This window comes from Tenrec ecaudatus, chromosome 15 (genome assembly GCF_050624435.1).
Source record: "Tenrec ecaudatus isolate mTenEca1 chromosome 15, mTenEca1.hap1, whole genome shotgun sequence".
In the NCBI taxonomy this organism is placed as follows: domain Eukaryota; kingdom Metazoa; phylum Chordata; class Mammalia; order Afrosoricida; family Tenrecidae; genus Tenrec; species Tenrec ecaudatus.
Window position 1 is genome coordinate 51,784,604 of NC_134544.1, and position 17,099 is coordinate 51,801,702.

Below are 17,099 nucleotides of genomic sequence, written 5' to 3' on the forward strand. Positions count from 1 at the left end.
TGCTTAATACCTGCGGTAATCTAGAATCCCAGGGTCTGAAACAGACTCTACAGAAGTGTCAGCGAAGCTGTTTCTAGTGCTGATGGGTTTTGCCACTTAATAATAGCAAATCGGAACAAATTGGGCTAACCCTTAATTTTTACATGTCAGAAACATTTCAAAAGAAAGAAGCATCCCCCAAAATAACCATTTATAATTCAAACTCTTCACCTTACATTGAACTTGTCATTACATAAAAAAAAATGTTTTCATCATGTTTCTAAGCATCAAAGGAAAGTGTAGGATTAGGCAGAAATAATCCTCAAGCTAGTAAACATATATTTGGACAAAGATAGATTTGGGGGAAATATTGACAATATCTTATAAAGTCAAAGGACCAATGAACTGAGCAGAGTAAGGGGCCTGGGAGTACCAACCAGAGTCAAGCGTATTGATACGGCGCTACCCTCCCTGCCATCCATTGAATTCCGACTCCTGGGACACCTCTGTAGGACAGGGACTTCCGAAACGGGCATCTTACAAGAATAGAAAGCCGAATCTTCAGACTGATGGCCTCACAGTTTGCAGCCCTCATGTTACCTACCCAGTCACCAGGGCTCCGTGAGCACCGCAGTTCAGAAGTCCAGGAAAATAGAACTGTGGGAGAGGGGAAGCCCGATCAGTGGGAATCGCAATGAAAACCTTCCAGTTAGAAATGGAACATGCTAGAACCTTCTTGATAAACCAGAGGAGAGACATGAAGCTATAGGAGTAGTATCAGTATCAAAAACACAAAATGTCCACTTTGCTACCGGTCCTTTCCCTTTGAACTTTGGGAATACACCTTCCATGAAATCATGATAAATTAGAGAAAAGGCAATTCGTCATTGTTGATAGACCGATTCCATTTTAAAAGCTCGATAAGATGTAAACCCTTAAGATAAAATCTGACCTCTGGCTGTCTTTGGACTTCAGATCCTAAACGTGTTTTAATTGATGTGAATCCCAATATTCCGCTACATCTTTATATTAACTGATGAACCAAGTTAACGTATGAGATTCTAGTTACCGAAAGTTCTGGTGGAGGTGCAGTTGATCTCAACTTTTCCTGTCCATGCGTTTGCTTCCTTTAACAGATGAAGGACTGAACCACGAATGCAAGCTCTGTAGCCAAACTTTCGATTCCCCTGCCAAACTCCAGTGCCACCTGATAGAGCACAGCTTCGAAGGGATGGGAGGCACGTTCAAGTGTCCAGTCTGCTTCACAGGTAGGAAGATTACAACCAGAGCACTTCGCAGAGTGCTGTGCACCCCTCCTGCCTTTCCGAGCAGAGCACACGCTTCCCACGGCTGTGGCTCTGTGCAGCTGGGTCCTTAGTTCAATTGGGGGGAAGGTATTTGATTTCTGCTGATTAACATTATTGATTGCCACGTACTTAAAGGCTCGCAAACGGGCAGGGAGGTGAACTATCAGGATGAATGCGTGGCATGTCAAGTCCTCTCAGAAGTGTGTACTTTTCCATGTGGGTAAAACTTTGACATCACGTTTCCATCGCTCTTTTCCTCACAAGGTTAAAAGGTTCCTGGGCAAAAACTGCCTGCACTGAGCTGCTTCTGATTCACCCGGTGTTTGGTGAACGGCGCAGCGGTGTTGCCACCGCGTGTCTGTGAATAAAGCGTGGAAAATGTGCTAACATTTCCCCACCAAAAAAAAAAAATACAGCGATCGCCTTTAAGCCATCTCCAAAGTATTCATGGAGCCAGGAAGTTGATTAGATGCACAGATTCGGGAATTCGATTTTCAAGTTGATCTATATAAGTGTACCATTTGAAGAAAGCGATTTCATTGGATGCTATACCTTTATAATTTTTAGCAGCAAAAAAAAAATGTGGAGGGCTGGAGTGGCGAATCAGAAAGCCTAATTGGAAGCCCATGTGGTTGAACTATAAGCACATATGTGCCGGGTCCCCCTTCAACTTTGAGGGTTGCTATGGAACGTCCATTGTGATTGTTCCACATGTGTCTTGTACTCGGTAGGCAAGACCCCTCAAGGCTCTTTATCCCCTCATCTGTCAAAGGAGGGAGAAATTCTCTAAGTACATATACATTAATTTTTTCCTCAAAATTTATCATTGTTTGCAAAGCAAAATTCCAAGCATGGATTATTAACCCAAAGCCCGAGACCCTGTATTCAGCCTAAAGATTTCTGGTTGCAACAGAAAATAAAAAAGTGAAGGGTCACGTTCACTGAGCAGTTAGCAGAAATCCTGGCTGAGTGTTGGTGGCTCTGCTTTCAATGTTCACCGGTTCAACACCTTCCTTCAAGACGTCCGTCTGCCACTTCTTTTCCTTTTGCCTTTATTATTTTATCTTCCAAATTTATTTGTTAAAAATATATGTTGTTGTGTCTTGGCCACAGGCAAATTGTAGTTTATATTTTAAGGTTCAGAGTGTCTCAGGGTTGTGATTTTTATAAAAAGTTCACGATCATGAAGTCTCTGCCCAGGAGGACTGACTGGGTCGTAGGTCACCTCATGACCAAGGCCCATAATGAAGCCGTTCTTTCCCGTTGTAACCAGAACTATCCTAACATGGGTTATGGTTCTGTGGTGATTAACTGTGGCTATTTGCCACCCCCCCCCCAAAAAAAAGAAAGAAACACATTTCCTTTTTGTCAAGATGAGTAAAGAGAAAAAAATACACTAATCATGAACAGCCGAAATCCTGTGCATACAGACCTGAATACTTTTATTGTATCTCAAAATTGTTTTAGAAATAACAATTAAAAAACAAAAAAGGAGAGAAAACCTTCCAATATAAATCATGTTATGGGGAAGAGGAAATCTGAGCAGTTTTTAAGGTAATGAGAAATGTGATTAAAATGTATGACTCACAAGAATAATATTCTAATATTGTAGGTTGGCTGGCAATTAGAATAATTTTAATGATTAGAGTAGAGTCAAAGTCAAATGCCAACATGTTTAATAAATCCTGTCCCTGCCTATACAGATTAATATTGTAGATGCAAACTTTTTTAGGTCACAGTGCACCAGGCATCCATCAGAAGTCAGTTCTGCCAACCCAAACACTGCCTCTGGCATATACAATTTAATTATTAATAGTATGTCTCCTAGGTAAACTGTTACACAGTCTTAGGGCCTTGTTTTGTAGTCATTAAAATTGAACATGTTTATATTATTGAAACCCCTGCATTCAGTGTGTAGGTTGAGTTGATCTTAAAGTATCCAAAGAGAATTTACCTGGCATTCTGTTTCACAGTTATAGACAGTGCCCCAGAGTAGCTGTGGGATATAAGTTTTAGCATTAACACATTTAAATAGAGAGCTGCTTGCTAGCTATAACTTTAGGCAAATACAATAAACAGGGTTGGGCATCTATGATTTCGGAACCTGTGGGCTGCAGAGAAATAAGAGTCGTTTCTGTTCAGATAGTGCTGAGCATTGGACAATTTTCGGCTTTCCTTTTTAAAGATTTATTGAGAGCAGGGCCTCTGTGAACCTTTACTTTGGAGCTGTTTGTGTTGAATTAGGGGCTCGGTACAGTGCATCTTAACAAAAGCCAGATTGCCCAGCTGGGAGCAAATGTGGACTTAGCTCTCCCCCGGCCTCCGGCAGCCATCACACCCAGGAGGCGTACCATTCAGCCCGTTCTACCTGGTCATGGGGAGTCATTGACTAAGGGCATCTCAGCAACAGAATAACCCCGAGCCCACCATTCTTTTATCATTTCAGTATTCGTTCAAGCAAACAAGTTGCAACAGCATATTTTCTCTGCCCATGGACAAGAAGACAAGATCTATGACTGTACGCAATGCCCACAGAAGTTCTTCTTCCAAACAGAGCTGCAGGTAATGTCCCCACGAGGAGGGCTGGGCTTGAACTGGGTTGCTGTTCTCAGAGGAAACAAAGGCATTTTAACTCTGGATTCACGAAACGCTCACCGTGGACCACCAGGATGCTTTGTGTGTACAGGGGCAAAGGAAAAATTAGAGGCTGGATTAACAGCTTCTAAAGTCATTTTGCCCCTGGCTGCTGTCAATCATAAAAAGAAGTAGAACAGACCTGGTAATTGGACCTTCTGACCCAGAGTGATAGACTTAAGGGTCAGGTTTATTGGACTCTGGGATCAGATATCTCGCTTGCTACTGCCCATCCTCCCCATTCCTGTTTTATTCATGTTCTGTTCCCAATGGGCACCGAGCTGGATAGATGTCCAAGTTATTGTTGTCGTGAGGCCTTGAAATTGAAAGAAAGAGGGGGAGAAAATACAGAAGCCTGCCCTTGTCCAGCCCGTGTTCTCCTATGTAAGAGAATAAGGACATTTTAGCAGCGACCTTTAGGTCAAGATGCTGGAACCCAAAGAAGCTGGCTTCGGTCTTGAGTGTCCTGCTTCCTTGCTAGATGTGTGACCTTTGACTGGCTCCATCCATCTCTGAACCCAGCATGAAGTCATAACCTCAGCAAGAAGTTTCAACTTAAAATGCGCAGGGTTGTTGTACATTGACAATGAAATGATGGCTGTGAACATAAGCCATATATTTAACATCAATGTCCGGTTGTTTTGACTCTTCTTAGAGATAGTTGTAGGTTGTTCGGTGTGATTTACTGGATACTGACTCATAGTGACCCTGAGTGCAGGGTAACAAGACTTTCCTTGATCTGAGCCATCCCCAAAACCATTCCTGTGTTTGTTGAGCTCATTGTTGCAGCCACCGTGTCAGTCCATCTCAGTAAGGAGCCTCTAGTTCACGGATGGTCTACTTGACCAAGCATGATGTTCTTCTCCAGAGACCCTTCATTTTGGTGACGCCAACAAAGTACATGAAACCAAGTCTAAGTGTCTGCCCTCGGTGAATATCCTGTCTGTAGTTCTTGTAACACACATTTGCTGGTGGAAATAGATGAGTAGTTGATTTATGAGGCCGAGACCTGGTTCTATTCTTAAAATGTCCCCTACTGAAAAAAATAAAATAATGTTATTTCTTTCGTTCCCAAAAATAGGTATAGCAGCTTATGCTAATATTTCTGATGGAATGATTTAAATGATGTTAGTGGCCTTGAGGAGAATGACTGTGGAGTGGGACTTCAAACTGGTTCAGTTATGGCTGATACACTGACATTAGACAGAGCTGAACTTTAAAAAAATGGGGTGAGATGAAACAGTCATTCGAATGAATCAAAGCTGGGAATGTGAGCTCCCAAAGAGTTCTTCCCAAAGAGGAACACAGGAGATTGCATTCTTGCCAATGCTATGGAGGTAGACATCCATTCAAAGCAGTGGGATTGCGGGCGGGTTTTGACCAGACACAGGTGTTTGCTACTCTGACACTCAAGAGATTTGATTGCTAATGCAACGCACACTGCTCTTGTCTTTCTAGAAGGAGGTGACGTTTCTAGAAGGATGTTCTACTGTTCTAGTTTACGCACATTTTACAAATGCAGATGTCTTGTGGCTTCACTTTGTTGGCCATGACTGAACAGGAAGAACCAGTTCAAAACTCAATTTGAACTCAAAAATCATTGCTTTTCATTTGGAGCATTATTATTATTTTTATTAATAAAAGTATTTAGTGTAAAGGGCTGCTTTTTTTGGCGGGGGGGGGGGAGATGTTGGATCCTCTAAACAGCTAAAAGAACTGAGGGGCCCAACCCCACTCTACCTTCTCCAGCCCTCCACCCTGTGGACGCTGAATTCTAGTGAAGCCAGAGTTATGTATCTGCATAGAAAATGTGCAGCTTCAATGGTCATTGCCTTAGTGAACAAATGGTAAGTTGAAGAGATGACATAGAGGATCCTAGACGAACTACATAACCTCCTCCCTGGGGGACGGACAACAGTTGGGTGAAGGGAGACGTCAGACAGTGTAAGACATGACAAAATAATAATTTAAACATCATCGAGGGTTCATGGGTGTGGAGTGGGGTGAGAGGGGGGGGAAAATGAGAAGCTGATACCAAGGGCTCAAGTGGAAAGCAAATGTTTTGAGAATGATGAGGGCAGCAGGTGTACAAGTGTACAATGTATGGATGGATGGATGGATTGTGATAAGAGTTATAAGAGCCCCCAATAAAATTTTTTTAATGAAAGAAAAAATATATATCTAATAGTTATGTGTCAGTAGACAAAAATTAAATTTTATCTTTATTACTTCCAAAAGTAATTCTGCATTTTTGCATATGTTTGTGAATTCGATTTAGGAGATAGGCCACATTAGACTATTGTTTAGTTTTTATGAATCTAAAGGTTATAATTAATGTACCTGGAAATCCTGTTAATTAATATTTAAACGTTACAAAAGATTTTTGTTTGTTTGTTTAGCAGTGATTAAATAATAGCTTAAAAGCAGAGTTATACAGATTGTGTTACAAATGACTTATTTTAATATTCTTGAAAATGTACTGCAGCAAAGTGCTATTTTGGTACTGTTTTAGTTGACTCTAAATTGATGGTATTTTCTGTTTCTTTCAATAAAAGAGCCAACAGACAGTGGTGACCTATGGCCCATTGTAGAGCAGACAGAAGGAAGCAATTAAGCGTATCCTTCAGGACCCAGGCTTCTGTTAGATATGTTTTATGATCTAACACAACACACCCTGTTCACTCTTCTCTGCAATTAGTATAGACCAGTGGCATTCAAAGGCTTTAATTCCAGACACCTTTGCACTCACAGAAATTACTGAGGCCCCAAAAGGGCCTCGGCTTATATGACTATTGCCAATTGATAGATGCCTATTAAAAACCCAAACTGATTTTAAAAATAAAGAGAATATGCAAGTACCCATTCCATTAACTGTCAAAGAGTCAGTGCCCCTACACATTCATTTGGCTTCTGGAAAACTCTACTGAGTCCTGAGATTATGGAAGCAAAAAGGATAAGCAATGTTTTACTATTTTGTGAAATTACTTTTGCCCTAATAGATCCCCTTTACGGTGACCAGATTTTAACATTGGTAAAGCGGGACACCATTGATAAATCTCATATCCTGGCGAAATAGCCACATGGCAGCCGAAAACCGTACACACTAGCTTGTTGTGCATTCTTTCCAAAAATGGGACTTTTTAAAAACTGCTGGGCGTGGCAAAAATTGTTAAAAATCGGGATGTCTGGTCACCTTACCCTTAAAGGACACTGGACCGTCCTCTCTGTCCCCGGGACGCACCTGGAGAACACAGGACATAGCAGTCATGGTGCAGAAATCACAGCACTTCCAAGTCTTCATGGCCTTAAGAAGCCAAACAGTGAATTTTCCAATGCTATCCCAGTGACTCCATGACCATCATGTACATAGACGGTCCCACCATTGTGTCTGTCCAATTGAGAGAATGTAAGCATGTGTATATGTAGAGGATGTGTGGGTATGGACAGGAATGCTTTGCTGATCTATATGCGGGTATGCATAGATAGCAATATATATTGTGTGTGCCGTTTTAATTGCCGGGAGGCCAGTCAGAATTCAGGAGACCACCCACTCAAGCACTGTCCTTCGATGTCACAGAATAGTCTTATTTCTCATGAATGCTTCATCCAGGACACAGTTTTGCTCAGAGTGGGCGCTTTCTCCTTCATCCCACCTCTCCTTCTTGCTCACCAGAAATGCAAACCGCTATGCCAAAGTCGTGTTGTGTACCATTCTCAGCTAATGTCATTGGGGGTTTTTTGGTAGGGTTTTCTCCCATTTTTTGAGAGAAATCTGATTTACTTAAAAGGCTCACTAGCTTGTTGGTACAGAGGATTAGTCTGTGTGCATTACAGGAACTAAATGAGTATTTTATTATTTTACAAACAAGTGAATGTGTTGAATCTTTCACGTTTTCGTGGCAGACCTCACAAGCTTTTCAGCAGGACTTAAGGAAGCTATTGAGAGAGGTATGGTGTGGGCCAAGAAAAATATCCTACAAGGCATATTTGTATCCAGAGTGGTTTATACAGGTGTGAGCAAGTGGTGTGTTTGTAAAAATCTTGTTGAATAGGCCGCTTTTTAAAAAATCTGCTAATTGCTATTTAATTGGTGTCTCTAGAAAAGCCACAAGTCAGTGGCAGTGATTGAATCAGTCCTCCCAATGCATCTGCATGGAAAGGTTATGTCAGGCACTGCGGTGTGAAGTCAGTGTCATTGGAGTTTCCATAGAGGAGTGAGGGGATGACCTAGACGAACATCAGGCTCTCATATTCTGATACTTCATTTCCTTTTGAGTCATTTTCATACTTCGGCCTCCTCTTTAAGCCATGAATGCAGTACTTTCCAACATTCGAGCTCCATGCCGTTTGACATCCTGAGAACATACCAAGCCTTCTACGTGTCCCTACTCTTTCAGTATGTGATAATCTTTACAACAGATAGTCTTCTCAAATCACTTTCCTATAAAACCATCTAATGTTGAGGCAGAGTTTTTACATAAGTTTTTGCATTTTATGACTATTGTTTCGAATAAGTAAATTCCTCCTGTGGGATGAGCTCTCTGAAGATAAATTAAAAAGAGCTGGGATGGCGATCCCAGTTCATACACACATCATTGATTCCAAGTAAAATGTGCGTAAACGTGTCTGCGGTCAGGGGTGGCTGCAGGCAAGTTCTCTCAGTAATATGCTTTGTCTTCGTCTCTTTAGGACACGTTCAAAAGACAACCTTTTTTGTGAAGGTGCTTTTTGTGCCGTGGTGGGAGGGAGGATGGTTTTGAGGTCTGGGCTAATCTTGACTTTTTAGCAGAATTCAAGGGGACAGCTCCACCCATCAGGGAAGCTTTGGGACCAGTTTGCCAGATTTCTGTCCCAAATAAACGACAGTTTTTAGTCAGGTCGAGCATTTTGAGGGCGGTAAGGAAACCCTAGAGAAGGAATGAAGAACCTATAGCTGAAGTCCAGAAACAGGTGGAGGACCACAGAATTAGGGTCGCCATAGCTACAGGAGCTGGGCACTCAGATGGTTGGAGAGTCGGAATTTTAAGTGAACCTCTTGGGCTCAGCAAGCTTGCAGCTTCATGGGTGCCAGAAAGCATCGAGTCAAGATCAGCTAGCTCCAGATTTGTTCTTCATGGGGCTTTTAAGCAAGAGCAAAGCTAACAGAGACCCTTTTATGGGACGAATTGTAACTGGGGACTAGTCTTGGCTTTGCTAACACTCTCTAGAGAGCAAGGTCTGATCAACCCAGCAGCCTCCAAGAGGGTTGATTTTTCTGGGCCAAAGTCAAGACACAGAGCTCAGCTCCAGAAGTCGTGATGACTGGTTTGGGGGCTTCGGAAACGGTAATATTGCCAGAACAATCGCAAGGCTTCTTAAGAAATGGTAAGAACATTGAAAATTGCCTTGGTAAGAAAGGGCCAGGAAAATTTCGCCTCTCTCGCCACAGTGCACCTGTGCAGGCGGGGTAAGAATCCTGGGGTAGCAAGGACTGCCTGTCCTCCAGAAACCTGACCCCAGTCACCCTACATCCCTGACCTTGCCCCTTCACACGTCTTCCTGTTTCCAGAAGTCAAAATGCATTGTAAAGGAGCACAGCTTGATCCCCCAGGCTGCCATTTCCATGTGGCACACAGAATTCTTCCATTGAGGAGCACAGAATTCTTCAGAGAAGGGCTTGGGAGATGGAAAGTCTGCCTTCAAAAAAACACGTGTCGGTCTAGAACAGCGGTTCTCAATCTGTGGGTTGCGACCCCTCTGGGGGTCAAACCGACCTTTTCACAGGGGTCACCCGATTCATAGCAGTAGCAACATTACAGTGATAATGTAGCAACAAAAATAATGTTATGGTTGGGGGGGTGGTCACCCCAGCATGAAGAACTGTTAAAGGTCCACGGCATTAGGAAGGTTGAGAACCACTGTTCTCGATGGGGGCTCTATCATGAAACAGTAGCTTTACATTTTGATATTTTTGTTTCACAAAGGTTTCTCTGGTTTGGGTAGCAAAATATCTTTCTTTAATAGTATAAGACAATAATACAGCCTCCAAATGAGGCAGCTGTGTGCTGCTGGGGCGCTCACTCACTCAGCTACTTGCCTACACCAGCCTTTTTGTAAATGTGACTCAAATCCATGTCTCAATAGTTAAGCGATGTGTATTGAGACATTTATTAATCATTAAAACCCCTAATGCTTTATCCATAAATGCCAAGAGTCTACTATAGTTCCAGTATAATCATTAGGATGTTTTTGAAAAAACAAAACTTTATGAAGAAAGTTGCAAAGATAAGATTTAATCATTTGAAATTCACCATGCTACCCAGCACTTTATGAGCTACGCAAAATAATTTAAAATATGTGTGTATATACTACTAGTAAAAGGTAAGCTACAAATGAGCAACACACAACATGTTTTCATAATAAACTCATGAATATTCCAGTTGAATAGCATTTATTTGCCAGCTGGGAAAATCAAGAAAGTCATCCTATAGGAAGCGTGCAAGTTGGTTTTGATTACCATATCTCCAGGTTTGGGAGACTTAGCTACCCTAAATAAAATTGCAAATCACATTTTCTGTTGATTAAGGTTAATGACTTCTTTAAATTATTTTTCTATTTTTATATGTTTTTCATTTATTTCTTTGTAGGCTACTAGCACAAAGGAAAGAACATGAGTTTTAGAAACGATCAACCAGAATTTGATTCTGGTTGATGCCACTTAGCAGGTGTTGGCTTTGAGCTTCAGTTTTATCATCTGTAAAATGAGTATGGAGGAGACAATAAGGTGATCATGCTGAGCTCCCTGTGTTTCCATGAACATTTAGGGGAAGTAGCTCTCACACCGAGCACTCGGCACAATGTCTGGAACGGAACAGACATCCCCTGGCCATGTCCCTGCTTCCCTGATGCTGACCTAAGTCAATGCAATCAAGATTCTACTTCACTGAGAGAGTGAAGCACTATTCCAGAATGACTGGATTTTCCTTAGTTTTCTAGTTCACTGGAGTAATATCCCAATCACCCATGCCTTGCTATTATTTTTTGTTAGTTGGCATACAGATAGACATTCTTGGTCTTAGTCATTTTCAAGTGATTAGGAGTTTCTGGTTTTGTTTGTTGGGGATTTTTTGAAGCATATACCTAGAAAGCTAAGATTTCCATGCGTTGTCAACAATTTATTTCAAACCTACTTGCTTCTTTCTACCCATAGACACACACACACACACACACAAAATTAAGGCATGATGGCCCAAAACATATATTATCTCTGCCATTCCTACCTTGAGGTAGGCTTTGGGTGAGAAGATGGGGGAGATTTGTATGGGTTGATTTGGTTTTGATATTCATCCACGCAAGGCTGAAAGCCTCTTTGGCACATGCTGCTGTTGTAGGAGCCCCGGGGCCGATTCGGACCCACAGCACCCTGTGCACAGCAGAAGGAAACACTGCACAGGCCTGCGCCGTCCTTGCAATTGTGCCTATTCCGGGGCCCCCTGTTGGAGCCACGGTGTCCATCTGTTTTGCTGCTCCTCCAAGCATGGTGTCCCTGTGCAGGGACTGCTCTCTCCTGATAAGATGGCCAAAGGTGAAGTCTTGCCTTCTTTCCCCAAAGGAGTACTCTGTCTGCTTCTTCCAAAATGATCGGTTCACCCTTTTAGCAGTCTCTGGCCCTTTAATATCCTTCTGCAACCTCATAAATACATGGGTTCTTCTCCGGTCTCCTTGTTCCGTGTCCAACTTCCGCGTGCATAGGAGGCAATGAAAAATGCCATAGCTTGGGTCATGTGCCCCTGTGTCCTCAAGGTTGCATCCTTGTTTTTCAGTATTCAGAAGAGGCCCTGCGCAGCAGATTCACCTAACAAAATGTCTCCTTTGATCTTTCCACTGCTGCTTCCATGAGCTTGAGAGTGGGCACAAGCAAGACAAAACCTTGACAACTTTAGCCTCTTCCCCATTTGTCATGAGTTCCCCTCTGAAAAAGCTGGTACCACCACCAACAGGAAGTCTTTAAGATGTACTTCTAGCCATTCTCTGCCTTTCGGGCCCATCTCCTGTTCAGACCCATCTTTATGTTTCTCTCTACTCAAGTTTAAAATCTCTGTTCTAATTCTCTGCTCCAAAGCTGCAGCTCAAAGCTTTCTCCTTCAAGGGCCCCCCCTTGCCACCTGCAGCCTGGAAATATGGACCCGTCACCAGCCCTGGCCCAAGCATATCATTCTTATAATGATCTTTTTGGAGGAAAGCCATGGAGAAGAGTGCATAACCCACCTTTTCTTGACCTTGGCTTTGTCTGCGCCCTGTCCCATGAACTCTCTTTTCTCAGATTTGTGTGTCTCCTTTTCTGGGGGCTGAAGTCTTAGCCACTAAGCTTATCGCATAGGCTCCGAGTTATAGGGCCATAATCTGAGTGAGCATGTGGTTCTGGAACTGGTCCGTTGGTGCCTTGCCTCACGCCTCTGCTTGGTGGGCCTGCAGGGCTTTTGTCGTAAATTGGTGCTCCAGAAACTTCCACTTAATTTGCTCGGTGGTTAAATTGATCTCTGTCTCTCTCATATTTGATCGGATCTCCAGGAACAGAATCATTTGTATTGATTTATGGATCACTGCTATGTTTTCACCACTAGGTTTGATCACTTTCAGCTGTTAATACTGGATAATTCAATCAGGATTGATTGGCCTTCCCATTGAAGGCAGAAAGTTCATCATGTTGGACACTGGAATAGGACTATGGCCCCCCTCGGTGTGAAGGTGTGCCCCTCTCTCCTCCATCTCCTCTTCCTATCATCTAATGCAGTAGCAAAGAGCTTAGCACTCGCAGGGAGCTTTTTCTGGAGCAAAAGTGGGAAAAGGCGATTCCCGACCCTTCACAGAGTACCTAGAGGTTAGGTACTTTTATTTGGCTGAATAAAACCGCATCTAGAAACTCAGCGAGCATGTAGAAAAATAGATAAGCTTGATCGTCACAGCGAACTCATTTGCAGTAAATGACTAAACGCGTTTTCGATTACCCATTTTGTACCAATAAATGCCAATCTGCGTGGGCATGCTTGGAAGCGCAGCCTGGGCTCACCTTGGTCTGCATTTGGCCCTCACTGTTTGACCATGTGTCCTGGTCGGGAGATTGTCGAGAAGCAAGTTGCTAATACGACGGAAAGAAGAGCAGAAGAGGTCATGGCAATCAGCCGAAGCCACGTTATTTGCACTTGAAGCGTTTCTATGGCACCCCAGCTTAATTTTTAAAAATCCTCCACCCATTAATTCCTTGATGTTCCTCTCGATGACTGGTGTTCACGACTAAAAGGGGGAGCACCACCTCTTCATCGGAGGGCTCGCTCCCTCCTCCAGCAGCCCTGTCATTACGGGGCTGCCATTACATTGTTTGTGTCTGGCCCACAGTTGACGACAGATGGCCATCTCTGAGCTGCCATCAGTGCGACTTTATGGAGCATCCAGCTAGGGTGTACCAAAGAGCCTTGTGGCCAGTTCTGTCGTCCCCCCACCCCCGCCCCCTGGAAGCGTTCATCACCTCTGCCACATTCTGACTTGGCCGGGCTCTGCCGGCCCAGCCTGCTGCCGCAGCAGCACCAGAAGATCTGCCTCCCATTAGAACGGGGAAACTGCACACCATTGTCTTGTAAAAGACAGAGCGCCATCTGGGCCCTTCAGAGTCATCTCCTTGGGGCCGTCCGGGGATCCAGCCCTCGAGTACCTTCTGCTGGTGGTGAGCAGGTTGCATTTAGCCGTGTGTTCCTATTGCACCTCTTGGCCCCACACATCCATCCAGAGACTGGACTGCCAGGCGTAGGCCCATGGTGTTGACAGACTTCCATACCTGAATATAGGAAAACAGTGCTTCCTGATCCGACTGGTGTGGCAGCTAGGGTGAGAGACTACAATGGCAAACCCCCCAGAAGTGGGCAGAGACTTCCTTCCAGCATGTTCTGGAGCCTCCCATGTGGCGCTGCGGGGCCGGCTGCGAGCGAGGAGCTGTTGCTTTGCTTTAGGAAGAAGATGGATAGGCGGCTCTCGATCGGGTTTGCTAAGGCAAGGCAGCTTCAGAGCCAAACGTGTATTTTAAGAGGAGTACACATTTGTATCCTTTATTGTTCGATTTGCAGCTCCTAACAGGCTCTGCCCTGCAGCTATGAAGGAGCGTGTTGCCCTTATCGGAGAGAGAGCCGAGTACGGTGAACACCAAGACATAGTGAGCCAGATGAATAGTGCTTCAAAGCTCCGCTCACAGTGCCGTCATAGAGAAGGGCAACTCCGGGGTGGGCGCTAAACGGGCGTGAAAGGCCAGGTAAAGGAGCCCTTTACAAGTGGTGAAATTGTAAGCGGGCCCCAGATCACAGGTCTCCTTCATTGAGAACTTCCCTGAAGGAGCGAGAGTCGGAGTACTCTCCAGGCAGGCAGGGGTGAAGGAAGAGAGGGCAACTGAGCCTTCCTCCTGGCACCCAAGGCAGTTTGGGCCTCTCAGGCTTTGATGTGGCCTCTCAGCCCACTGAAGCCCACCTCTCCCCAGGAAGCCGAGTCGCCCGGCAAAGGGTTCCTTGTGCAAGTCACCAAAGCTTAATTTCATAATTGCCTGACTTCACCCCCCAGGCACATCTGCCAAGTCCGCCTGCCTGCTAGAAATAGGGAAAGGCGGCTTGGATAACATTAAATATCCGCAGTGTGCTCGGCTTTGCTTGGAGTTTCTAAGGTTGAAAGGTGAGGGTGCAGAAAGACGGAGCGGTGTATTTGCTGTGAGACAGGCGCCAAGGCCTCACGCCGCACTCAGTTATAATTCATGACAGCACTGGTGGGAAGCCCTCATCCCTCTGTGGAGTTAATGCATCGCCACTGAAGCCTGCTGAGAGCACCCTGCGTCCCCTCCCACCATCTGTGCACTCGCTCTCCAGCGCCTTCTCTCTCTCTCTTTCTCTCCCCCCTCACCCACTCTTTCTTGAGCTCTGCCTGGCTACTACTGCTTTGTAAAGGTGGCTCCTGGAAGCAAGATTGAGCCAGGGGCGAGCTGCGAGGAACGCAGTGCAGCCCGGTTTCCTATCTCCCTTAGATGAGGTGGCCAAGGAGAATGTGGACAGGGATGCCCGCAGGCGGCATTCAACCCCTGGCCAGCTCTGAGAGCCCAGGGTGCCCTACCACTCACCACCTACTAAGAGGCACCCACGGCCCGAGCACAGTGCGCAGTCAGTTGATTCCAGTTAGCCCTGGTCTGAGCCTGAGCCCCTGTCTGGAGACGAAACCTGAGCGGGGCCATAGGCCTGAACAGAGTTTACGCTGTCCGCCGATGGGGGCCAGCCAGGGTTTTAAGTGCCAATCCAGTGCATTCTGGACTCTGGCCCCACCTGTAAAGTGATGCCACCCACCCACTCTGAGGATCAGAACTGATGGCTCCGGGGTTACCCAAGCCTCGATTCAAAAATGGCCTACACCTGGCTTCTCGGTCCTTCACTTAGGATAGCTGTGGTCCTTTCTGTGGTCTGAGCTGCTTTCTGAAATGCAGTGAGCGACATGGCCAGAGCCAGGGCAGGCAGCACAGGTTCGCAGCTCCCTCTCCACCCCACGACTGTGCTCCCTGATTGGGCCTCAGAGGGCCATAGGCCCCTCTGTCACCAGGGCGTGGGCATTGAACGAGGAGCCCGAACCTTCTTCATGGCCGGTCCAAGAGTAATTGGTGATATCCCACAGGCTGAGTGCTTAACGTAATGTTAGTACACCCTTCGTGGGAGATAAAGCAAACCCAGACCTGAACTACCAGGGCCCGTATGAATTTAACAGGTGTGACACCGTCGGGGATCTGGCGTGTTACAAACTGCAGAGGTGACCTCTTCCTGCTCTATGCTCAGCCAGGTCCCAAAGAGGCACTGGCTCTCCCACCACGAGGTGAGGGGTCCTGCGCCCCACCAGCCACACCCCCACTGTAAGTCAGCCTGGTGTGTAATTCGTTTGCAATCTCATCCTGATGGGTGGGTGGCACTCCTCACAGTCTCTGTCTCTGTCTCTGTCTCTGTCTCTCTCTCTCTCTCTCTCTCTCTCTCTCTCTCTCTCTCTCTCTCTCTTTCTCTCTCTCTCCCCTCTCTCGCCTGCGGGAAAGTAGGACAAGCTCGGCTCCGATCACTGTCCAGGTTTTTCGTGGGTGAAGGATCACTTTGAGATGACACAGCTGAGTTGTCCGCCTGAAATCCTGGTTGGTATTTTATTAATTTTGCACCAAGATAAATCCTGAAATTCTGACAAACTCCATGACAGGTGAAATTCCTTCTTGCAGAATCTGCTCAGCAAGAGGCTGCTCATTTCGTTCTGTTCCGAGGCAGGCAACAGGAGGGCAGCTTTATAATCAGCCCTCAAAGGACCCCCAGCCGCCCCAGAGTCTCGGGCTGATTGAATAACTCCTGGGCCTCTTCCCCTAGGCCTCCATCAGCGGGGGTCCTGTGGAAAGCAATCTCCCGCAGACTGGCACTGGAGTGAGCTTTAAACCACCATTTTCTGCTCTCCAGAGGAGCCCGGAGTACTAAAAGATAGATGGACTGCAGATATTTTATGAGAAACTGTCAGAAGAAGAGCAGAGTCAATGTTTTTTTTTTCCCTTCCCTTCCCCTCCCCTCCTCCTCCTCCTCGAAAGTCCTCACTGCATCACTGTTGAATTTCCCCCAGAATCTTTTATAGTTAAGGGAAGAAATTAATTGCTCACTAACCTTCGCTTCTCCCGCTCTCCTCCTCCTCCTCCTCCTCCTCATCATCATCATCATCATTGTCTTCCTCCCTGTTCTTCCCTCTTTCCCCTCTCCTCCCCCCACCACCCTTAAAAATTCACACGGAGGCCCCTTGCTCAACCACAGTTGCAGAAAATCAGTACCATTTGCGATGAAATATTTATAATGACAGAATGAAAAATTGGATTCATTTGCTGGACTGTAGCCGAACCGTCGGCAACTTTGGGTGGCGTGCTTTAGCCTCTCCGGCCTTCCCATCATGGGAGGCCGGTTCAAAAACATTCCACGTGTGCACGTGCACCTACACACTGGAGGAATGCCGGCCCACACACGGCCCGGTTCAACTCTTCAAAAGATAAAACATACCAAGGGGAAAGCACGTATTTGTGCGCATGCTGCCAGTGGGGCCCAGGCGAGGTGGCGCGTAAGGTCAAAACCAGATGGCCTCAGCTCTGCAGAGAGGGCTGGGAGGAGTTTAAAAGGA

General features: G+C 45.5%; 1 protein-coding gene across 5 annotated transcripts in view; it reads left to right on the forward strand.

Annotated features, from left to right (window-relative positions):
* The window catches only part of ZNF521 (zinc finger protein 521), a 312,892-nt gene that overhangs the window by 278,809 nt on the left and 16,984 nt on the right, over positions 1–17,099 (forward strand). For all 5 annotated transcript variants that reach the window (XM_075532588.1, XM_075532584.1, XM_075532585.1 and 2 more), the window contains 2 exons: positions 1,116–1,247; positions 3,733–3,848. In XM_075532588.1, the coding sequence (XP_075388703.1) occupies positions 1,116–1,247; positions 3,733–3,848 (248 nt within the window). The remainder of the gene's footprint in view (positions 1–1,115; positions 1,248–3,732; positions 3,849–17,099) is intronic.